Source organism: Zonotrichia albicollis, chromosome 3, assembly GCF_047830755.1.
Source record: "Zonotrichia albicollis isolate bZonAlb1 chromosome 3, bZonAlb1.hap1, whole genome shotgun sequence".
Lineage (NCBI taxonomy): Eukaryota > Metazoa > Chordata > Aves > Passeriformes > Passerellidae > Zonotrichia > Zonotrichia albicollis.
The window spans coordinates 43,843,650-43,869,454 of record NC_133821.1 but is presented as its reverse complement, the minus strand read 5'-3'; the positions used below and the strand labels follow the sequence as shown (position 1 = coordinate 43,869,454).

General features: G+C 40.9%; 1 protein-coding gene across 2 annotated transcripts; it reads right to left on the bottom strand.

Annotated features, from left to right (window-relative positions):
* Positions 1-1,614: 1,614 nt before the first annotated feature.
* On the bottom strand, positions 1,615-16,793 carry DESI2 (desumoylating isopeptidase 2). Of its 2 annotated transcripts, none has more exons than XM_005489716.4 (5): positions 16,076-16,793; positions 9,487-9,559; positions 7,503-7,596; positions 6,863-7,004; positions 1,615-5,040 (listed from the first exon to the last, which is right to left on the bottom strand). In XM_005489716.4, exons 1-5 carry the CDS (start codon positions 16,112-16,114, stop codon positions 4,807-4,809), a joined length of 582 nt encoding a protein of 193 aa, XP_005489773.1. In that variant the 5' UTR covers positions 16,115-16,793; the 3' UTR covers positions 1,615-4,806. The 2 variants fall into 2 exon arrangements, with proteins under 2 accessions (XP_005489773.1, XP_026650909.1); XM_026795108.2 differs by lacking the exon at positions 16,076-16,793 and adding an exon at positions 10,073-15,873.
* Between the last annotated feature and the right edge of the window lie 9,012 nt (positions 16,794-25,805).

Below are 25,805 nucleotides of genomic sequence, written 5' to 3'. Positions count from 1 at the left end.
GCAGGCTTCCTGCTTTGAGGATTCCAGGACCAACAACTTTCAAAAGACCAGAACTGCTGACCACTCATCTAAAACCTGCAGAAGGAGTGGTGGTCTCTTAGTTCTGTGTGTCCCAGGCTGCTGCTCAGAGATGGATGGGGTGGAGAGCCACTCTAGCATGAGCAGTGTCCCTTTCTATGGAGACCCAGACACAGCCTCTGTCATGCCCAAAGCATCAGTGAAAGATCTTGCATTTCTTTATGGCTAGATTCTGGTTTAGTTCATTATATGCGAATTTTAATGGACTAGATCATGTGAAAAATACAGGATCCCTACTCCAGCCCAGCAGGAATGGGAGCTGCCAGTGGAGCACAGCTGCTTTTCCGAAGAAAAATGGCTTCCCTGACAAGTTGTTAGTTGACAAGTTTGAAGGTTTTTTATGACCTGATTTAGATGAAAGCACAGGATTCCAGAGAAAGTCAGGAACTGTCCAATAGCCATTTCTATTGCAATGTATGAAGCACTGAGAAAGAATGCATTTATTCTGGGGAGGGGGAGGTGGGGGTGACAGGACTAAGCTGCTATAGCCATAAAAAACCTCTGCCTGTTGCAAAGCTGTTCTCATGACAGATTTGTCATATACTTCTGCATGGCCAAAGAAAATTTTAGAAAATAAAATTTCATTTGGAACATTTCTCTTTTCTTCAAGAGCAGCTCCACTGAATGCAGCCACTCAGCCACTAGCAAACAATGCAGTAAGACTCCTGTGTACTGATCACCTTCCTAGAGGCTGACGGGCACTCCTGGCCACTGGATGCCAGAAGTGAGCTCCTCTGGAGCTCACATTTGTTTTAACTGATGAACTATTGTCAAGTTTCCTTTCAGTAGGCTGCAAGTTGCTCAAAGTCTCTTGCAGGTTTGCTGGTGATTAGGGAAACACAGAAAAGGGAACACATCTGTGTCTGGACAGGTCATGCCCTAGCCAATGTTCATTAGCAGTGCACACAGACACGTCCTGCTCAGCATGCACAGCATGGTGAAACACATCCCCTTCCCAGCTGTGGGAGAGATGGGCAGGGACAGCACCAGCTCAGGCAGCCACAGGACAGCACTCCCACATCAGTGCCCTCAACTTCCAGAGAAGTCTCTCTGCTGTTAAAACACATGGACTCATCTGCCCTTTGCAAATTCCAGTGCCAACACCTTTCAGTGCTGGCAAAGCATGTCCTCAAGGGCTGCTGCAACTCTGTGCCAGAGCTGGGGATGTTTGGGGCAGATGCCTCACACAAACCAAACTGCAGTGCCTGATGCCCATGTCAGCCTAAAGCTTAACTACAGGAAACCCTTGGGTAGTCTCACTGTCCTGCAAAACCATCACTCAGAACCAAACATCAACTTGGGTGGCACTGCCAAAACAAGCTGTAGGTACAAGGGGAGTAACACAAAGAGCCAACTTTTTTTTTATAAAAGTATTTTTAATAAACTGATGGATTTAAGTTTAAGATGCTAGACAACTTGTTGCCATGTACAGGTAACAAAAGTCAAAATTCTTTGAATTTTATACAAATACTATGTAGTAAACTTGAATACAAGTTTACAAAAAATGCATCAGTGAATATTCAGCTTGTAACCAACTTCCAACAGTGAAAATTATCATCTATCAATAGTGATCAGAATTGCATTGCAAATTTTAGAAGTAATGCAACTATGTTTTTTTTTTACCAAGCCACTCCGAAGTTACTGGTGCACACTGACAGTACATTGGATTTTTTTGGCTTGCTGAACAGAAAATGGCATTTAAATAAAATGACTGAGATAAACAACGTAATACATATCAAAAGTACTATCTCACAGAAAATTAAACAAGAATGAGAAAGTAAACAGAGCAGAACCCTGAAGTGGTGATATTTTTCTACCCGTTTTGATGGAAAAGATTCCACAGGTGTCCAGCTTTCTCACAGCATTCTGAAGTGTTCTAGTCCTAGCACAGTGTGGTCATTAGTAGGCTAAATTAATCCCTGCTTGGCAGTAATGCTGGTGAAAGGTAACTTGCTCTATTGCTAACAAATGGGAGTAACCACTGGCAGGGTGACTTGCAGGCATCCAGCAGAGGCTGAGCTGACAGCACACGGTTGGAATTACAGTACTGCTTGCTTTGATTCAATACCCAACAACCTTCAGGGTTCAGGTGTCAGTTTCCTTACAGGATTTACAAATGGATGGTTTCAAAACAAACAGAAAAAAGTTGTTATGGAGCATAAGACAGTATTTTCACCTGTACAGCTAACAATAAAATGAATGTTTTTGTTACAAACTTTCCAGTCTGCTTTATAAAAAATAGTCTCAGTTTTACTTCTAAATAAAAACTGTGCTGTGATCTGTCATGTTCTTGCATTGTACATGCTGTAATTGTGTGTGTTAATGAAGGTGTAGAGATTTGTGACCTAGCGCTCTGGATGTATCAGAAGCCTAAAAAGCTGATTTTGGTACATAAAAGGTAGCAATGAAAATTCATTCTATTTATTTTTCCTAAAGCCTAGGAAAAGCTACAGTACGTTGCTAGATCAGTGGCCTCAACCCTGAGCTGAAATAAAGGACCTGCCCTGGCCAAGAGACTTAGTCACATTACTACCACAGCTGCACAGCAGAGACAAAACAACCTGTCTGCAGCCTGTTGTCTGAGCTGTGAGTAGTGCGAGATCCAGTTGTGTAATGCTTGAGAGTTGACTGGAGACCACCATAGTCATTTTCACTACAGGGAAAAGAAGGAAGGGAGAACTCAAATTCAGAGTGGAAAACACTCAACAGGGAGGGTCAGTATATCCAGCTTCTGGAGATCAAACAGAGAATGAAGTTAGTGGCAGACTCACCAGCCTTAAACATTTCCCACTTGATAGAAGAGATTATTAAAACATGTACCAAAATACAGTTATGGAGACGTTTACTATTATCTCGCTCTTTCCAGAAAGAGTCTCACTTGATTTTCCCCCCCAGAACTGAGCGTATCTCTCTCTGTACTACACTGCATCACAGAAGATAAGTGAAAACCTAAAGTCTGTCTGATGAAGGATTCAACCCAGGTGGCAGCAGGAAAAACTTCCACTTGTTTCTAGCACAAGTTTGAGCTGGCAACCATAAGAATTCTGACTATGATACAGCTACTTCACCTTTTCATAGGATTCAATGGCACCACTACCCACGGCCAGGAGCATTCATAACATGAAGCATTTTGCCTTCCAAGAGGACTTTTTTTTGCTTTTAAACAGCAGAAACTGCAGAGTCAGTATTTCATTCAACAGAAAAACTAAACCCAGCAAAAGACTGTAAATAAAGCTCGTAAGAATCATCCGTATTTTGAGTAATGCACACTTCTTTGTGAGCTGATCCTGTTTAGGGATGGTATGTTTTTTGTTAGTTTAAGGCAGCAAGTCTTACAAAATACTTAAGCTCACCTCTCTCATGTTTGTGCTACTGTAGCCTTATGTGCACAATAGAACCTCACTAATTTACACTAATGATTGGAAGAACAATTAATTCTCTTGGTAAGTGAACAAGAATAAGGCATTCCATTATATATTCTGATCACTAATTATAATTTAGCTCTAATTATAATCTACCAGCAAACATACTTCTGTATTTTAGAAAATAATATCTCTTACCTTCAGATATAATTATGTGTGCAGATTAGTGGGTTCTGCTGTGTAAACACGCAGGTGCATAAGCAATTTTCAGGTTTTTCATCATTACATCTGATAAGAAAGTTAATGCCACAGATAGAGACTGTGGGAAAATAAATTAGGATTTCTCTATCATTTGTGCGGATATGCACAACTGGGCAGTAATTTATAGCTCAAAAAAAGAAGGACACGAATGTTTACAAACTCAAATGAAGCAAAATCAGCAGCAGGAAGCAAAGGCCATTCTCAACCATAAATGGCTTGTTTTACACGATTCCAAACTATATGAAACAAACAAAAAAGGAATACAAGTACTAACTTATATATACAAGTTTGAAATCAAGTAAAGCAAAGAAGTGAAAAATTTGTTGATGCTTCTAGCAGATGATATTGACATGTTTAAATCCTGAAGTAAACTGCAAGTAAAGACACAAGACAGGATGAAAACTAAATGGCTGAATTGAAAAAAAAAAAAGAAATGGATTGATGTGCATTGCAATGAGATAGAAATTTCCCTTCATATGTGCAAAAATCCACAGTTTCATTAATGTAGAGGTCATACTTCTAGGAACAGATTTTAGACCAAACCAGTCTCCCTACATCCTGGAATCTACCTGTTTACATCAGCCACTTTAAGAGCACAGTACCCTGTTCACATATATAGTATTCAGCAGTTTCTGGCATTCCTCAATTTAGTGTTCTCCTGCCTTAAATCTTGAAAACAAAGGGGAAAGTTCATCCAGGGCATCATACCACTGCTTTTGATTTATACCAACAGTTAAATCAAACCCAAATGCTTTCTTCTTCCATGGTAGCAGGAGTCCTTACAGGACTTGTAAACAGCAGTACACAATACTGTAAACAAATAATTTAAGTTCTGCTTTATGCAAGATGTTAACTCAGGTCTACCAAACAGGTGAAAATGAAAAGGGTGGCTTCACACAAAATCCTTCCCTTTTCTCCCAGCAATTCCTTTCACTACGTCAATAATCCTGAGCTGAAACAGGGGTTGATGAGAGCTTTTTTTTTGCATATAAAAACAATGTTCTAGAGTTGGCTCTCATGTTCTGTCAGAAAGTCAATTGCTGAAGAGATCAAACTGAAGTATTTCAAAAGTATTTCTGAAGTATTTGCTACTTTGGAGGAGGACTTATAATTTGGTGTGGCGTCCAGTTCTAGACCCAGATGCTGAGCTTGCCAAGGAAGCTGATGCTGCTGCATCCTCAGCTTCCTCCAGCTCATCATGTAGCTCCTGGCTAACACTGGACTGGAGGGCTGCAGGAGTCAGCCACTCCTTTGGCAGGCAGCTCTGGAGGAAGGGAATACAAGAGCTGAAGTAGGCAAGGCGATTCACCCATCGTGGAATCTCTTTTCCACAGAGAATCTATGGGGGAAGGAAAAACAAAGGGTTAATTTGTTTTCTGGATTCAGCAGTACTGTAAATAAGAAGCAAAAGCTGCAGCAACCTTGCAGTTTACAAATGCCAGTCAAGAAGCACCCAAGTTAGCTGCACTATGACCTTTTCCATCAGTAAATGCAGCATTTTAAGTCCCAAAAAGACACCTATATTCCATTGTGAAAGTTGGACACGTGGTTGATTCTATGATTTTCTTAGAAGTCCTGAAAAGCCTAAGCACCTCACTCTTTCTTAATAACTTTTCTAAAAGGCACAGAAATTAGTTAAGCTATGGTTTCTATTCAGTGCAAATTCCTCAGAAACAGAAACTGCAGGAGAAACCCCAATGTTACAAAAAAGCACCCTGAAATCAAGTGGCCAGTGTCAGTACTATAACTGCACAGAGCTACACACACAGCTGAGGCTCCTTACTGTGGTGGCTTCTGACAATTTCCACAAGATATCACTATCCTACAACACAGGCCAAGCACACACTTTGGTTCACTGGAACTATACAATGCACAGCTGGGTTCAACTCCTCAAAAATGTATAAAGTTGCATTAAGTACTTATTTTTACTCCACATCAGTCATTAAATAATTTTGTTGTCACTATTCAAGGAGTGAGTTACTTTATTTAACCACCTCCATATTAATTTCTGGTATCACAGTGCAAATCTGGAGAACATGGGCACTACTCTGCTCTAACTGAGCAGCATTTAACTTGCAATTATACCCACTTTTATAGCAAATTTGAACACTAAATAGGACAAGACCTAAAACAGAAACAATATGACCATACAGCTGAAGAGTATGGCAAAACCCTGGCCATATAGGCCAGATTTCACACCAACTGCAGCTTTGTCAGTGTCTCACCCTACTTACTTGTACCAGTATTGCACATGAATCATCATCTCAATAAAATTTTCCACTACCACTGGAAGATCAGTCTACATAAAACACAGGCTATACAGCAAGTATGCATTAACTATTTTGGAAAAAAAACCCAAATAAAATCTGGGAAACTTCACATGGGAAAATCAGCCATCCTTGTTTTGGAGTGTTTCAATGAAACATTAGAATAAATTTTGTCAAGCAGAGATTGCCAACTATCAATGAAAATCAAAGTTTCCATTCCCCTCTTTGACCTGGGTTACTTGTTCCTGGCCCTTTCCCATGTGTGGATACACATGTGAATGATCAGGCATTCAATCATATTGGCAAACTGATCGTGTTACACAACAAAGCCAAGGGGGAAAAAGCAAAGCCTGTTCCACTCCTCGGTCACATACTCTGCACGACCATCAAGGATCTAGATGACCAGGACATAGGTGCTGGCAGAGCAATAACTTGACAAAAGCCTCTCAAGCAGAAGATTAACATTATCTGGGGAACTTTAATGCCTTTGCTATTCTTTAACACTAGGTCATAACTTTGTAAATTATTTACAGTGTGATGTTTCTGTGGGGAAATACAAATAATGTGAGAAAAATAACAAGTAGTTCTATCTTCAGTAGCAATCCCTGAAACAACTAAAATTATTTCTAAATCTTCTTAATACTTTATTTACTAGGTATCTCTTTAGGAATGCACCTCTGCTCTAACACAAGCTATGTACAGCAATAATATTTAGCAGGAAATTCTGGTGCTTTGGACATAAGCACAAATACAACCTGAAAAATGATGATATTTGCCCAAGGCAACAGAGATAGGAAGTGGGAAATTAAACCAAACGTTCCAAAGGACTGGAAGGATATGATGCTCTGTAACCACCTGTGAAACACCTTTCTATAGACCTTTAAGTTTGTTTACCTCAGATAAAGCTGAAGAAAAGTGATTGCAGTTTTTGTGCATTAGGTGATAAGCATTTCCTTTGAATTCCTTTCCAAGCTCTTCTACTATTTTTTCTATATCATCTTCCATAAAGTCAGTACTGCCTAGAACCACAGCCTCTCTAGAAGAGAAACAGAGAGTAGAAGGTGATTTGGCTCCCATGATACAGGTGGGATACTGTTCATACATTGCTCAAAAGTCACTCCACTGTGGGTAGCAAGATCTTTCTGTTCTCCAAGAATAACAAAGGGTCTTTCTATTCCATTTTATGGCACCACGTTCATCTTTATCATGAGAGATGATGTTTTCTTGCTGATTACCCACTTGAAAAAGTTACTGCATTGCTTATGCTGTGTAAGCAATAAAAGTTAGCTCCAAGTCCACAAAATTTGTATGCATTTCAGGAAGTTAATGGTATGCTAAAAAAAAAGATCTTTGCTGTAGACACTTCATTGTCTCGTCACCTAAGTCTGTTTTTCATTTCTATGCAAACACAAGAATTTATCAGAAAGCTAGAAATCCTTTACAATTCAATACATCTATCCTCAAAAATAAATGCAACAAATTGTCCTTTTCATATGCTTTTTCAAAGAGCAAGAAAATAGGTAATCTTTCTTACTTAAATTTAAATGTTTCTCCTAGCTCAGAAGCATTTCCTGGTGAAATCTCAAATATTCCAGAAAAAGGGTATGGATGACCACCATAGGCAAATTCTGAAAAAGAAAACTCAGATTTAACAAAAGCAGCATCTGATGACAGTAAAAAACAGCAGAGATTACTGACTGGAAGGTGATTTCACAAGGATCTAAAGCTAGCAACCAGACATGTTATTTACATGTGGAGCAAATTAAATGAACTGGAAATTAATACCTTTGTCAGTTACTACTCAGCCTAAGTAAAAACTAACAGGAAATTTCCTACATCAGTGCACAGGTTTAACTTGAATAACTTTGCAGAAAGTACATTTTGTTCTCATTGTATAAGTGAGCATTTACAAGTTAAATTGTACATCTTTATACATACTTGTCTTTAGAATTCCACTTACATATGTCTATGAGAAGTGGATAGTACTTTGGGAATAGTACTTTGGAGATTCAAAGTACAGCATCCTCAGAGGTCTGATGGCATTTCTATCCAGTGTACACCACAGTCCTCAGTGTGGCAGTGCATAGTGGCCTAATAGGTTCTTTAAATTTCTTGATTTGCAACAGTTCAATTCTTTACAGGTTCACAAGTTCTTTAATAGAGCAAGAAAGTAAACCAGTGCATGCATCTCCAGTCTGCACATAGCACCTGCTGGCTTAAGCACTCACACTACATGAAAGCATCATGGTGTGCTGCAGCTTCCGTCTGTGTGTGTAAGATAACAGAGCACGCCGCACCCAGAGTGTAATAAAAAGCTTTAAGCATGACTTCACACTTCCTTTCCTCAAAACCCATAACACATCACCCATGTCTAGCACTCAGTTTTGTGGATAACCTTTTTTACAACAGGTTAATGAATAAAAGGTTTGATGTGCCTCGAAAAATGCAAGTCATTGTTCTAGCAGGGGCATGACCTGCTATATGAGAAAGCTGCTATAATCCCAACAGGAAGGGGGGCACATGTATTTGGCACAGCTCAAAAACTGGGTTTCAGGCACAGCACTCTTAAGAGTCAGGTCTTTCTGGGTCAGATTAAAACAAAAATCCCCAAAAAAGTTTTAGCATTGTATTTTTGTCAATTTGTTGCTCTGGTAACACTTGCAAAATCAGATACAATGTGACCATTACAGTAGCTGAAACATAGTTTAAGATAACTTTGGGCAGTGTGGTCTTTGGAGTGCATGCCCTGCCTTTTGCTCCTTCCCCTCACCTCCCAACACGTTCCAAAAGAAAACAAACCAGAGCAGTAAATTTTCCTTCTTTAACTGGACTACTTTCAGCAACACCATCACCTCGGAGTGTCATTATGCTTTGGGCAGAAACACCTCAGAGCTGAGCCCGTGCTAGGGTGTGCACAAACACCTTTGGCTGCAATGCAGGTGCAAAGTGGCCTGAACAGACCAGGAGGCTGCAGCACCCAAGCACAACCCATTTAGCAAAACTGAAAAGCATTGCTGTTATTAATCACAAGGGCATCTTTTATGAGCAGCACGAATGGGATTCCTTTGAAAGAAATGGTCTCTAAAACAAACCAACCTACCAAAATGGAATAAACCTTTGCCTGAGCATCATGCACTTTTAGGTGTCTCTCTGCAACAGATTATTGTTCCTGCAGTTAAAAATTAACTCCTTACAGTAAGTGCTGACAGAAAACTAAGCAATGGATTCAACCATGCTTTACATAAAGCACACATTTGTTTTATATAGGTTTCTTTAAGTATTTCCAAACCTAAAATAAAGATTTCTATGCCTGGCTGAAGAAGTTGCATAGCTTTGTACAAAAGAATGCACAGTGGCTACCAGGTTATTCATGTCCAAGGTTTTTTTCCAGAGGCAGAATAGATGAGAAAAGAGATGAACAAGTTTCAGGAGCTATGCTCCCCTCACTATCTGAAAAATGCTTTTTAAATAACAGTATTACTGAAGGAAAAAGTAAGCTATGCTTTTCTTGTACATACCTCGGCCATACACCTCTATACCTGAATGAAACACTCCAATTCCAAGAGAAGAAGTATATTCATTCATCCAATACTAAAAGAAAAGAAGAAAAAAAAACAAACCCAAAACTTAAGTTAGTTTGCAGTACAGATTTATCTTTTCAGAGCAGACATGTGTCCCCCCACATCAAAAGCAATAAACCCTATCACAAAGTATTAAACCTTATCACAAAGTGTAAACGGCACAATCCATTTTACAGGAACAGAATGTAACTAAAATTCCCAAACTGCACGCAGTGAATTAATTCCATTAGGTTCTATTCCAGTTTTTTTAGTGCTGTCAACGTTTGTCAGCCAAGGAGTCTGAACCTGGGAGAAATCCAGTTCAACCTCCTATTTGTCAACAAGCTGTAGGCTGCTAAGTTTGCCATTAGGTGGAACACATTCCAGGATCAATTGCTGTAATTTTAAGGAGCACATTTTTTCTTCAAGGTCCATCAGAATGTGGGATTGTGAGATGCCCACACCAACTGCCATTAATAGCAATGACCACACCTGCTTTTGAACAGATGAGCACAAGACATACCCAGAGATGAACTGAAATTACCTTCTTATATTTTGTCTTTGAACACTCAGTTAGAGGTCACCATGCAAGAGACAAAGCTCTCTCCAGGCTGCTGATGCATGGGGTTCCAAAATTGAGGTTTAAGTCCTTTGCATAGGTCCGACACTTGTTTCCAATATATCACTTGTATTGTACCCAACAGAAAACAGATGCATTTCAAAAGGAATCAGAAGAGAATTTTTTTTAGAAAATGGAAAAAATAGTAAAGAAAGGAAACTTCTCTTAATGCTTTCTCTTTTCTTTTATGAAAGTGCAGCAGCAGCAAGTGTCTATCAGAAGCTAACTGTTACCCTGAAGACCTCAAAGATGCAGAACTCTGATAAAGGAAAGCCTCAAAGTACTCTTCCCCTGTCTGCATCACCACTCTCAAAGTATCAGTCCCCAAGCATGAAAAGATTTCAAGTGACACACAACTGGAGAAGGAACCTGAAACAAAGCCTTAAAAAAACCAGCCTCAGTTGTCCTTAAAACTGAAACTGGCTAGCAAGAAAAACCTCAGGAAAATACAAGGAAACTATTTTGTCAATTACTCCAGTAACAGGATTTTTATTTCCCAGAGCTTCTCTGTGAGCTTTTACAAAGCAGACTTCAAAAAGTCAACTGGCAGGCAGGATTCAGGCTGAGGCAGTACCCCCAGTAAATTAATACTGGTTTAGCAAGCAGGCAGAAAGCATCAAGCAATCTTCTTCACACAACCTGTTGACATAATCAGTGTTTTCTGATGCAAAGCCACTGTGCAGCACAAGCAGTGATAAAAACATAAAAGGTTGCAGGTGTCACACTTGAAGATGTGCTGGCTGGAGTCAGTGTGTAATTTACAGCACCACTGCAAACATTACGGTGTGTAGGCTTTTTGTCTCCCAATAAAAATGATACACTAAACCTCAGGTTGACAGGCTATTAATAAAAACGAAAACAAGCTAAATGGCAAAAAGAGCACACCTTGCCAATAGTTACAAACAGACGAACCAGCTGTGGGAAATTTTGTCAATATGAATTAAGAGAAGGCAGATTTTGCACCTTATGTTTACTTAAAGCTCAACTGTGATCAATGGATAAATTTTGCTTAAGATTAAACTTTACCACTTGTTATAATTTCTGGCTTTGTCAGTGTAGTGCTATGTTAGCTAGCGGGGTATGGATGACTACACTAAATCATCACCTTAGTCTATTTAAAGGGCTTAGCAGTTCTTTCATTCCACCCCCCAGAAAAGAGCAGAGAGCAAATCTATAAGAACAAGCTACATCCAGAAATACACTGCATTAATTTACCCTGTATAGGAAGACATATCAGGGAGAATACAAAGAGGGAAAGAAAGGAGAAGGATGCGAAGACTACTCATCTTAGTGGGCTTGTGAGCATAAAAAAAGGATTCTGCCTACAAGGTGAAATCCAAGTCCCCATGAAAACAGAAGAGCTACTGTAACATAAATGTGTTCCAGTTCTGAAGCCCTTCCTATCCCAGGGTTTACCAGCTCACCATTTCAAAATAGTTTCAGGTTTATATTTATAGTCAAAACCGTAGGCACAGTCAAGGTACAGTTTGTCATCACTGGAATAAAGCACGTTTGCCTAATGGGAAGGTGTATCCAAATGAACCTTACCTAGAACTGAGCTAGACAGGGTCTCTGGTGCTCTAGTCTGTCCCTCTCCTGGGCACTTGTGGCCAGAAAACTCAGAACCTGGCTGCTGAATTCCAAACAACCTACATAACATGTACCCACTGGATCTGTTAATGCCAAGCAAGGTTACGGCTGCTTTCTGAAAACAGAACAAAACTTACACAGATACCCCACATGCAGTGGGGTAGAATAAAGCCTAGCTGGTTATTTGACAGAAGAAAACGAGGAGAAAAAGTATTCACAGTACTCCCCAGCCACAACCCCATGAAACCAAACAAAGTATAGGGGAGAGAGAAAAGTGAGTCACCAAGCCTTGTCATTGATCCGCAGAGAAGCGGATGAAGGGGATGGAAAGCTGATCCAACAGGGTACTGAGCACAGCCTGCCCCTATCCAAGCACACACTCCTCCCTGCTGGTGCCACCTCAACACTCAGGCCTTGCTACACTGCACAAAGCGAGCACTGGTGGCAGATAAAATCAAAGTTAGCAGCTTTGGAAGAAGTGCCTGAAGCAAGCTGGCACTTTGCTTCATATTTCCAGTAAGAACAGAATAGGTTAATTGAAGATAAAAGAATTTCAATGAGGCAGAATTACTTTCCCCCTAGGAAAGTAATTATATCTAATTATTACTTAATCTGGATGAGCTATTGGAAGGTTGGTCCCATTTACTCATTGAACAAAATGCCTTATCTCACTGAAGGAAGAAATGCAGGACAAATGCAACAAAGAGTGCTGAATTTGCTGCAGCTGAAAAGATTATATACAACTTACAAAATAAGGACTGTAAATTAAATTACATCTTATAGCTCACTGGATCAGTAACATGCCCAAACTGATCCCACATGCTACATCCTTGTTTCCATTACACAAACTGGATTCCCTTTAGTCTTGATATGGATTTTGCCATAGTAGTATGGTGCAATCCCATATCCTCAATATTTTGCAACATGTCAGTCTTCTAAAACAGGATTTCAAGTTTAATCTATCATAAGGAAAATATCAGAGAAGTATTTTTCTATGTGCACAATAAAGTCATGTCACTGCAATGAAAGAAAAACACTAATCCCAGTGCTTCAAAATACCTTCAGAGCTTTCATTTACATTAATACTTTAGCTTGTTATTGCCTTATTTGACAAGGGAAGAAATAGGATACTACTTGGGCACAAAAAAACTAGACTCCTAAAAATAGCAGTTAGTTAAAATGAAGCTATAAAGCACTCCAGTTCTCAAAACACAATCTATCAAAGCCTTCACCCTACCCTTTTAATGATCATAGAAGATGTTCAAAGGCATGAACTGTACCACGTAAACATGCCCTTAGGCTTCTCTCCCTCCATAAAGTCACCAGTCCTTGAAAGTTGACTTTCTTCTACAACACACACATCCTCCTCACACTCTGGTTGTATCGAAGATTTTTGCTTTTTCAAGCACTAAGGACATTGGAAGGATACACCCTCCAAAAGCAACCAACTCACTCCTGTAAGGAGTTCCAGCAGCAGCAAGGTCACTTAGCACTCCCCTGCATACCTAAGCAGCTGCCTGGGAAATGAAGCCACAGTTTGTGTTCAGGTTAAAATGAAGCTGTTTGTTCATTACAGTAACATTGGTTCTGTCAACCAGGTGAATAACAATGGTTCCAAAAGAGAAACAAAAAAACCCAGTCCCAAACCTTAACTACAGAACAGACCCAAACCCATTTCCAAATGACATGGAATGTCAGAAGCAAACAGCAAACCTGCTAATGTCTCAAATAAATACACAGCTGGCGTGGTTTGGTGAATAAACAGAACTTCAAAACTGCTATTACAGAGGACTCCTCCCTTCTTCCACCCACTCCGAGTGTCCCCAAATAAAGCAGTACCATTGACTTCAGCAGGCTGTTGTACAAGCAGTAAAAACTGCTATGCAACACAAAAGTGAGGCTTTGGTCTCATCTCTCTAACGGACTGAGATATGGTTTAGCAGAGGAGTTTAATGAAGGATGTACACTGGTGGTATCTTCCAGACATCAAACTGGTGAGAAAAACTCGTGTTTTTCTCACCAGTTTGAAGGAAAACTGCTTCTCTAATGGCCAAATAAAGTAGATATCGCTACAAAACAACAAACAGGACTGAAGTGGAAAATAGAAATATTCTCCTTAGTGGTATGTATAATCTCCTTATGTATAATCTGTGGTGATGTGCAGCTTCAACCATTAAAGTCACCACTACATGTAATCAAGCATCTGCAAATAAATGTGCTTGGCTGCTTCTTTTGGAGAGCAAGTTCCTTCCATGGATGGTGGCTTCAGAGACTGTGAATTCTCAATGGAGGCAGAATCCCAGCAATAACAACAGGATAACCAACAGCCCCCCAACATGTCCTTAGGAAAAATACGGCACTAGCTTTTAGGAGCACATCCTTCCTGTTGCTTTTTTTCCTCACTTCCCTCATGTCAACTGCCAGCCTTCCTAGGATGGCTGGAGTAAAACTGATCACAGCAATTCAGCTCTGGAAGAAAAAGAAAGGGTGATGTGAATGAAAGAGTGGACTATCACAAGAGAAAAAGAGACAGCATGCTGAAGTCACACCCCACCAGTGCTACCATCAGAGGGAGAATGGAGTTTCTTAGAGGCCATGGCAGGCATTTACACAGGAGTCAGTCCACTCTGTTCAGGTTTCACAGCCTGCCTGTGAACTGGGCTCACTCAGCACAATTAAGCAAGTCTTTATGAGAGCAGTGGGTCTTCCATTTTGGTGAGTCAGAAGTGCGTCAAGCCTTGACTTCAAAGATATTCTTATGTAAGAGTCACGAAGCTGAAGTCCTACTTCTTTCTCTGTACAAATATTTATAGTTAATATATGTAAAACCATCTTTTTTATGCTAAAAGATATTCCCCAATATATATATTTGCACTGTAGTCCAGAGAAGTCAAATATATGCATGTGACAGGGCAGCCTTCCCTCCTCAGGTCTAGTGTAAATAAGGCACACTGTGACTTTTTCTCATATTAGCATCACATATGAGCTCAACCAGGTGAGCAAAGACCCCTGCTTTTTTCCTCCCATCTCTGAGAAAATCACAGTGAACAGACTGTTCCTGTCTCCAGTCTCCCCTCCCTGTCTATAATGAAGGAAACCAAAGTCAAGGTAACGGGCTATATTCACTGGAGACAGAGTTCAAACACAGGTGTTGGCAAAAAAATCCCCCCAAAAAGGGACATTGATTTCTGAGGTAAGTATTAGAGTGAAAGAAAATAATGACAAAAATCAGGCTAGTTGCTATGATATTGTAAATATATTTGATTTCAAGCCAGATAGATCCCTACTGATTGCTATTAAACATTTTAGCATTTGAATGTGACTGTTCCCAAGCAAAACAAGCTGTATTTTCTCACTTCCAGCAGTCACTGGCACTACACTATACACCTTCACCCATTCAAAACAGCAAAGGTTCACTTTAAAATGGTGGTGGTGGTAGGAAAGCCTATCCAAAATAAGCTAAGCAACACAATCACTGTCACCTGAAGCTAGTTCTCCATCTTACCGTCCCTCTATCAGCAGACTTAAAACTTGGTCAGAGGAATACTGCCACTCGTTCTAATTTCCAGAGATTGAAACGCATTAATGGATAATATTTTCTTATTACTTATCCAAGCCTACTGTTCCATGCAGGTACTTACACCTCATTTGTTACCATGGCATTTGAGCAGCTTCCAGCTGAACATAAGACAATACCACAGCTGCTGTAGGTGCCACATAAAGATTATCCAGGAGGGAGGGAAGGTGAGCTCATACGGCTGCAAATCAAGCTGGAGCGACTCTCTTATTTCTACCAGGTCGCAGCCCCAACAAAACTATTAAAAAAATATGGTCTAGCAAAAAAATCACCTTACTGACACTGTGCTAAAAAGCTCTTATCCTTACAGAGACAGAGGTTATCCTGAACTACCATCCTCTTGGAAAAGTGGACTCTTTCTGGTTTTCGTGAGCAGAAAGGCAGGGCCTCCCTGCTGCTGAGCTTCGGAGCAGTAGCGGAGGGAGCAGCACAGCACAGGGACGCACAGGGAAAGTTTCCTCCGCGACAGGGAGCGGATCCACCTGTCACTGGAAGACCCGACCCGGCAAACTTTTGTCGCAGGTCACAGAGGGGCTGTAGGAATCCGTCAGACCTCCCAAATCACCGCCCCCGCCCTCCCCTGCCCGGGCTCGTTCTTTCTCCCGCTCCGCCGCCCCCAGCTCCAGCTCCCGCGGGGACAGCCACGGCAAGGGCAGGCAAAGTTTCGCAGCCGCGCTGGCCCCCGCAGGGCAGGCCACTCCCCGCCGCCGCCCTGCCGGGAGGGCCCGAGACCCCCGCCCAGAGCCGTGCCGGTGGCTCACCATGTCGTAGACGTTCAGGATCACCAGCTGGTTCGCCATCGCCGGCGGCCCGCGGGCGCCCCCCGCCCGCTCGGTGGCTCCCGCTGCGGCGGCGGCGCCGCTCAGGCCGGCGGCGGGGCGGTGCGGACCCCCGGCGGCCGCTTCCTCCTCGTCCTGCCTGTTGCTGCGGGGCGGCGGGGGGCGGCGGGCACCATGGAGCCGCCGCCGCGGAGGGACGGGGCCGCGCCCCCGGGAGACGCGCTCAGCCCGCGGCCGGCAGCGGGGGCCGGGCGGCGCGGGGGGCAGCGGCCACGGGCCCCACCCCGGTGGCGGCGGCGGTGCCGGTGGCGGGCGGGGAGGAGTGAAGAGAGGAAGAGGGAAGGGAGAAGCGCCGAGGCGGGCCGCGCCCTGCCTGGAGCCAGGCCGGGCCGCGGGACGGCCGGGTAGCCCCGCCGACGGGCGCAAAATGGAGCCGCTCCAGCCCGCCCCCAGCGCCCGAGCCGAGCGGCACGGCCGCGACTACAGCTCCCGGCGCGCCGCGCGGGAACGCGGGCGGGAATGCGGCTCCCGGCGTGCCCGGCGCCGCCCCGAGGCCTGGCTCGGAGCACGGGGCCCTGCCCGGGCCGTGGTGGCTCGTCCTGCCGCCTCCCCTCCTGGGGAATTGTCCCGGGCGGCCGCAAAGCGCTGCTGTGGCTCCCTCGGGCCTCCGGGGACCCGACCCAGCGCGGCTGCCCGGCTGTGCCCGCCTACCCCGCCCCGCCACTCGTGCGCCTGAGGTGGTTGGTTCCCAGAAGAGAATTAGTTAGTTCCCGGTCCTTGTGGTGGCCGTACAATGTTAGCTAGTTCCCTGTCCGTATGATGGTTCACAGCATCCCCCGGCACCGCCATTTCACGTCTGAGTTCAGGGAAGAACGGGAATTTGAAGTGGCTCGGCAGAAAGGACGTGCGAGCCGTGCGGACCTGCGGATAACCCACATGTGGGTGCTACTGAAGGCAGGGCCGCTCCTAAGGCAGCGCTCACCTTTCAACAGTAACCTGGCCATGTACGCTTCCTCTACAGCCTTGTCAAGCGACAGCAAAACGAAAAGCCTTTTGTTAAAAGCTGGAGAGAAAGAGAAGCAGGAGAAAAAAAATTGCATTCTCTTTTCCAGCAGACTCCATTTGATAAAGACAAGCAGTGGCCCTTCATAGCAGTTTAAAAAAAGATGCTGCTCACAGCAGGCTGTGGATGTGCCCGTGGGACAAAGGTGCTGCAGGAGGGAGAATGTTCCCACCCCAGGGGGAATCCTGAATTCCACTATAATTTCTGGCTCCAGACATTTAGATGTTTAGCCCCTCTTAGCTAAAATTCCAGTTGGTTGCTGAGCTCCATTTTGTGTGCAGAACAGCTTTGTCCCTTGAGTACCTCAGCATAGCTGATACGGGCAGTTAAAAAAGCAATTCCTGCTTTCGGGAGTGAGCTTTGGTTAGAGGAAGCGAGTACTGTAGCAAAAACTTAAAACACATCTGACTCCTCATTGTCAGAATACATAATTCAGGCACCTGAGGGACCTGTGTGTGACCCTGAGGTTGGAAGTAATGCCTTACTTTGCCAGTAAAATACGTGGACAGATCCATATGTCCATTGGGTAATGTTCTTTGCTCCTTTGGCTAAAAGCTAGGAAACTTGTGGTTATTAAACTGAAAACTTTTGTGGGAAATAGTTGCTTCCATGTTGAGGAATACCGAGGAAAATATTGTTTCTTAAATCTGCAGAGGTGAAAAACCTCGCCTGAAAAGTCAGAGGCTCCATTTCCAGCTAACTGTATGCATTAACTAGAAGAAATAGAGTTGTAACAAATGAATTGTAACAAATCACTTAGTCTTCATTGTCTCTTGTTTGTTTTCTGTCCATAAGATGCATTGTGAAGCAGAAAGAGAGGAAAACATAACTTGTAGCCTGTAGTGACAGAAGACAGAAATTTCATGTTCTGTGAAGAGTAAATCCCAAGTGTAATGTATTTAACTTAAAAATTGAATTTTGCCATTTAAATACTAGACCTTATAGATAGAGGAATAACACAGTATTACAGCTCTGACTTCCTCAGTGATGCAGCTTATCTTTTCCTCCAGTTGTCTGCAAAAGGCAAGAAAATACTTCTTTTAAGCCAAAAGACTGATTTGGTAGATGTGAGAAGCAATGTTAAGCATGAGTGAATACTGCAGAAAGCTGTGCCATGTATGGTGTGTGTTGCAGGGGTTTGCATTTATGGGAGTATTTGGGAGAGTGAGGAAGTTTGGTATGGGGACACTCCAGGATGCTCACTGAGATCAGTCTGGCTGTTTGGTCGAGGGGCAGAGATCAGTTGTGAGCACTGTCACCACAAAAGAAGCACAATGTGTGAACCCAGGGACTTCTGCACTGTAAAACTGAAAAACAAGGTGCTTGAGCCCTTAATTGAAATACAGAAAATCTCAGAGAAGAACACAAACCAAATTCATTGTTCATCAATCTTTGCTGCATTTACTTTATGCAGTGACATGTTTCTATTCTTGTACTGGAGCAATACACTCAAAGAGCAGTCTAGTTTCTTTGTCTTTATGGCAAATGCTATTTTCTATTTCATTTTCAAAGGTGTAGAAATAGTCAAGATTAGCAAAGCACCAACTTTCAGCCATAAATGAGAAGTTAGGGAAACCCAAGGTGCCTTAGGTTCACAGAGAGGTGCAGTTTCTGGAAATTTTCTTAAAAGATTATAAAAATGTAGAAATCTGGCCCAAAGAATACATGAGCATTTAAAATCATCTGTTATTGATTGCCTTTCCCCCCTTGATCATCACAGCTGTTCAAGGACAATGAAGAGTGGCCTTGCAGTGGCATCTGCCAGGTCTCTCAGCAGTCACAAAAGTATCCTGTCTCATCCTGTGAATTGTGCCTGTCCAGCTTACCTAAGGAGTCCCTTTTGGATCCACTGATAGTGTAAGTAGTAACTCCACAAAATTTAATCTTAATGGAGACCTGGAAAAACTGAAAACAGAATGTATCAATGAAGACTGAGGGAAGGAAGGAGGCACTAAGTACTTGAGTCTTCTCTTTATCCCTTAGTTAGTAGATCTCCAGCCTGACCTAGCAGTAGGTTTCTTCCTTATGCTATTGATGAACCCACAAACCCATCCTCTGTTGCCCTTCATGTTCCTTGCTAGTTTCCATTCCAACCAAGCTTGGATTTTCCCAGTTCTGTCCCTACATGCCCTTGTTAGCTTGCCCTGCTTCCATCTCCTGAATAATTTGATTTTGCATTTGAGCTCAATCATTATCTCATGTAAGGTATGTTGCTGGACCTGATTTTGAGTCATGCAGATCTGTTTATAGCTACAGTATATTAAAGTGCACTTCTATTTTAAACATCCTACAGTCTAACAAGAAAAAAAGGTCAAAGGCTCAGCTTGTCTTCCCATTTGGACAGAGAATTCTCTTGCCTATGCCAGGGGTAGTAACACAAGACTTTTGTGGGTCAGCCAGGCAAGCTGCAGTTGCCTTGTGGCAGAAACCCTCCTAACAAAGAACACTGGAAGATTGATTAATGGGTTTCTTTCTCATGGTTCTTGCTGAATCAACATGGAAATGGTAAGAGTCAGGTGAAGTCCTCTGTGAGCCCTGACTTCTGTTTAAAAATGATCAACAAGAAAATTACTTCAGTGCCTTGACATCCTCTCATGGCACTGTCAGTATGCCATTTTATGGTACCTAGAGGTTATAAACAGAAATATTTATCAAGTCCTTTTATGAAAATACTCTTGGCAATACCCTTGGTCTGGCTGCCTGCAGTGTGTGCTGATTGGGCTGGCAGTTCTGCCCCACTCTGCCTGACTGCTTCTTGTTCTTTGTCTGCAGTCCTCAGCTGCTGCTCCATGCACAGCCATCAGCAGGCTGCCTTGCTGGGATCCACCTCTGTGTCACATGAAATGGATCAGTAGATAAGAATGAGTGCCCAGTAAGCCTGGTAGCTTCATCTTGCAAGCCTTGTTCCAATGGATAGTTATTGTGGCCTTGGAACTGGCTAGTTTTGTCTGAGATTTTTTCCATATGGTCCTGCACCGTCTGAAAGGTTTTTGAATAGCACAGCAGCTCAAAATTGTAGAGTAAGATCTGTCAAGTTTCATGAACAATTTTGTGGGACATGGCTGTGGTGATGTCCAGAAGTGGTCCACTGAACTTCATAGAGATGGACTGAGATTGGTCTTTTGTACAGTTACCAGGTGACTCAAGTAGCCAAAAATAACCCCCATACCATTGCCTGTTGAGGGAATGGCATCTGCTGATTTTCCTATAATAGCCAAGTACAGAGGAGCAACTACCGTGGGAAAAGACTTAGGAGTTTTCCTTAGGCTAGAATAATGAATAAAAGGACTTTTCTTAGTAAGAGTTGTGTTCCACTTAGGAATTCCATGTATCTTTGGTCTGATGCTGTGATAGTAATCCAAAAGCCAGTGCCTTACAATGACAGAAAACTGCGAAATAGTCTCTTTTTGATGTACTGAAAAGTTATCAGCCTGTTTTAGTCACCTTCTCTTGTCAAAAATCAAAGTTATGATGCCATTTAACTTCTAGTCAAACAGAATTGGACAGAAATAATCTAATTATCTTCCTGTAAGAAGTGCTAAAGCTGAAGACCAGAATTTTCTTATTAGAATCATATGGATATGATATCCATATCCATATGATATGGATGCAGGCTTACAATATCTGAAGAATAAATAGCTCTAGTTTGCTAACTCTTTTCATGGTATACCTGTTAATCAAAAAATAAAAATTTTCAGTCTTAACAGGGCAATAAAATGCTCTGTTATTTTATAAATTTAATATAAATTTCTGCTGCTGTCATTTTAAAAGATCAGATGTTCTTTAATGATCTCCTACCTGGAATTCCTATTACTTTGCCACTTAATTAAAAAAATAACTACTCTAAAATATTATTTACTTATCTGAGAGTAATCTGGTGAGAATAGTGATCCCATGAAGAATTCCTGATAGAGAAGATTTTGATCCAAATACTTGGCATTACCCATTAGCAGTGCTGTTTTTGTAAGTGTAGTAAATGCATCATCCCACAGCAGCCCAAAAGATGTTGCATTTATGCATGTCATCCTCATAACAGACCTGCAAGGAACGGGCAAGTAAAAATTTTTTAACCCCCAAAATTATTTGTTTTCATTATAAACTGGAAAAAAAGAAAAATGGAGGAGCTGCAACCACTGTAGATCAGCAATACCATAAATTTAGATAGGACTGAATCATAGATAACAAGCTCTCTAGATAAAGAAGCAGCATTTTAGAAATTCAAGAACTTCATTCAGTTTGCTGTATCTCCTATTTTATTAAATGTTTCATTATATCCAAGAAGGTGTCCATGCTGCCAAGTACTTAGGAGAAATGACACAGTTATTAGGTAAATAGTAACATATCTTAAAGTTTGTATCAAGGATGTACATTAAGAAATCAAGATGGTTTGGGATACATTTACAGCTAATGTAATTGGAAGAGCTTCACTGAAATGCATTTACAAATTTAAGCTGTGACCCTAAAAATGATTTCATATGGCTGCATGAGCTCATGCAGTGAGAACCAGAGACAGTGTGCTGACCTTATGTCAAAATGTTCTTTAAATAAACTGGTTGCTGTCTGGTAATTTTTCATTCCAAAACCAGCATTACATCAGTGGAAAGTAGATCTAAAATAGATTCATCCAGACATTTAATGAACACCATCCACATCTTTAATGTCAAATGAGAGCTAGATAACCTACCTGCAATGGATAGACAGATGAACACCACAATCTTGAACATATTCCAGTTATTTCACTTTCGGGAAGCTTGTGTTTTATTCCTTAGCTTCTCACTTCTCAAATACTATTTCTTAAAAATTTGATTCAATTATCTGTTAAGTTACATCAGTTACATTGTTATTTAGGCCTTGGCTCAAAGCACATGACATGTACTTTTATTTCTGTGTAAGTTCTGAATCCATCCTTTATATAAGGAAGTTCCAACATTTTAAAAAACCCTGTTATTGGGAAGCATAGAGATGGCTTAATGGAGAGACTGTTTTGTGAGGAACAGAGGGAGATACAATTTTCATGGCTAGGGAATAATTTTTTGGGCCTTGGAATGATATAAGAAATATCTAAAATAAAACAATCCTGAAGTACTGTTTGCTTTCCATGCATTTTTGCTATGATTTCGTCAGATACTGCAGGTCCATTGAGTGTTCATAATAATAATAATCTGGAAATTGAACAAACAGCACATAAACAAAGAAACTGCAGAGTTGGAAACCTGAGTTAATTGAACTGACTGAAAAACATTCAGCTACATGATTACTGTCACATTTGTGGAAGAACTGCACCTTCAGTGGTACACAACTATTTCCAAATTATGTTATAATTCCATAGGACAAATGATGACATAAAATCAAGGAGAAAAATAACAAAGTTTGCCTGCAGCTGGACTTTAGCTGCTAAGCTTACCAAACCATGCATATCCATATTCCAGTGCTGTCTGAAAACTAAACCTGACTGAAGGACTTGGCTGAATAAGATGGTAACACCATGGAATAATACAGCTATCACTATTACTGAGGACACCTTCTCCCTGCCTTTCCCACACCCTCCTTCAAGCTACTAGCAGTGTGTAGAAGGAGGCATTTTAAGGAGAACTAATAGCAAACCATGTTGAGGCATACACCAGGCAGGTGATGCAAGAGTTCTGCAAGAGTTATGTTGATAAGCAGCAAAAGAAAATGGGACTTACAAGAGACAACCTCTGTTAAGAATAGGCTTATTATAACTCATGTGGGCTAGCAAACTTGAAAACAGGAGTTTCTAAATCTTTAGAAGAAAAGTTCTTAGTTTCTTACACATTGTCTGTGTGTGTATCACACTGACAGTTACCCATGCATCCCTAATGCACTGCAAGCAGAAAATGTCAGTATGCTTGCTAAACAACTAACTTAGAGAATCCTATAAAAATAACAAATGACATTATGTAATTCTGTATCCTTATATGCTTCACTTGGCCATGCTGGGTGTATTTTCTACATTTTTAATGAATTCTACTAAAGCATTCATTGATGGGTTCCTTATAGAGATCAATGATCTGTGCCATCCCCCCAGTTACAGGTACAAAGCATACTGCCATTTTATTTGGATCTATATGGATATGAACATGGCTCTGGTAGCTCAAATACATCAAGTCTGGAGTGAGTTTGAAACCTATGAGGTTTCCTTGAAAACATTCCAAAGAGAATGTGGATAATGAAAGTTAATTAACAGCCTTCCAATATTGCTTCCTTAATTTCAGTTGGCGGAATACAACTCATTAAATACATAGGATAATAATGGATGTGGCTACAAAATACCATCATCTATGAAGCAGATGACTTGTTCAAATATCAAGGCTCAAGCAATTCTGTTTCAATACATCAGAATGCAGCAGGGCTAATTATGGGTTCTGGAGTAAACATGATGCAGGACAGAACCTATTCTTACTCTAACAAACTGTTTTGAGTTTCCTGAGAAGCTGAGTTTCAGAGAAGACTTGAAAAGCCTAAAACTAACTGTTACTAAAAATACTGAGCAAAACTGTTGAATCTGTTTAAGGTTCCAAAAGCAGAAACACTTGGTAGCTCAGTTAAGATTGGTCTTGTTTCTTTTTCTCTCATTTCACTGGAAAATGTATCTCCAGAGGAACTGAGCTTGAAATTTCTGTTTTCATGCCTTATCTAGTGATAATCTTCCTGTCCAGTCTGTCTAAAACTTGAATTAATCTATGGGCTCAGTGCTCTCAAGAGGGATGATAAGGCATCTTTTGCATATGATTAATGGATTCAAGTTGCTTCATCCCAAACTTACTTCAGGTGTTTCTACCACATATTAACTTGCAGACTTATCTCAATAAATGAAATATTTGCAAATTCTAAAATTGTGCAAATTCTGCTCTTCTAGATGTGAACATATGTGCCACTGGCTTCAATTTAAGGTGTTTCCACAAAATAACCAAATATTTGTGAGATAATTCAGATGAATCAATGGATTCTCCTCCTTCCAATAGATTTGGTAGGAGAAAAAAGACTCTAAATAAAGCAGTTTTATTTTCTCTGACCTAATTATTCTGCAGTTCAGTTGCATAAGGAAAGTAGCAGTTAGTAAGTAATGCTAGAACTCACACTGTTAAGGAGCAATTTACTGAAATTGCCAGAATGCCTAAGTTCCCATTTCAAGGGGGGAAGTGAATTATTGATGCCCTGCTGTGAAAAACGGGATAGGAAAAGCCCATTTCTGGTTATAGGGACTTTTGATCTGGAGTTATGCTATGTTGCCATCTAGTGATAAAATAGAAAGGTACAAGAGATGGCAGCCGAGGGAGGGGAAACCAAACCTACATAAACGGCGCTGTTTATCCCAGTAAAGATCATACCCGTTTATTGCAGTGTAATAAATATCAATAATTACATGCTGACAGTAAAGTCTTTAATAAAAAGAAGGTAAAACCACAGAAATAGACGTGGATATTTTATAATTGGCATTAAGAGAGTGTACAAAACTGGTAAGGGTCAGATGGCGAATATGCTTCAGGAAACATCTGCAGTTGAGAGCCCCTTGTAAAATACACATTCAGAATCATCCTCACTACCCCATGAAAAAATTAGATTTGATAGATTTGGATTAGTTTTGGATTAGGAAGGCCTGTGATGTATAAAATTTTACAGATCATAAAACTTTTGTCAAATACTTTTGCTACATGTATGTCCTTGTATGTTCCCATCACTGTTCATTACTGCTTTGTTCTATTTTCTTATAAACTCTCAATCAAGTAAAAACTGTGAATTTTTGATCTTGCTTTCTTCTTACTCCATTAGCTTCTATTCAAAGAAAGTAGAACAATTACATGCAGTGAGTTTTTTAGGACTGACAGAAAGGTTTACTTAAGTTTAGGTACTGTGGTGAATGAAAGAAAGGGCAGCTGTATGTGCAGATGACAGCTCATCATCTACTGTCTTTAATCTGTCTTCAAAGGAAAAGAAAAATTATTGAATTTTGAATTATTGAATTTAATAAAATATTATTTAAGCACAAAGCTATCTCAAAGTAAAATAAAGAGACCCAGACATGGGCATTTCATCAAGAGCTTTCTTTCATCATGGTCCTACTCATCCCTGGCTGCTTGTAGAGTTGCAAGTGTAACAATTTTAAGTAGCGCTCAAGAAATAAAAACAAACCAAAATTATACTGTATCCTAATTTTTGATGCTCCTGAGAATAATACTTCTGTTTTTCAAATAGGTATGAACAATAGATACCTGTCTCAAATTCCAAAAAAGTTTGCACAGTCTCTGAGAACACTGTTTAAGTAGAATAAAGTTTATTATTAATTACATTTTAGTCCACCTAGGATAAGGCTGTTTATTACATCATTTTGTTTTTGAAATTCTTAGAAAATGGTATTATAAAATAAATTTTCGAACAATGGCATACCATTAAAATGATATTTACTCAGTCTAATAATTTCAGAATATACAACATTCAGTTTTCACTACATTCTTTCCATTGTAGCAGACAGAAAACGAAAGCAGTTTCCTAACATCTAGTTTTCTAACAGCAAAAGCATCTTCACAATACAATTAATATTGCTATCTTTCTTTTACGCTTTCATTTTAATCTTGAAGATACTAAGAAATGTTAAAAAACCAAAAAAGATATAATGATGGCAACCTA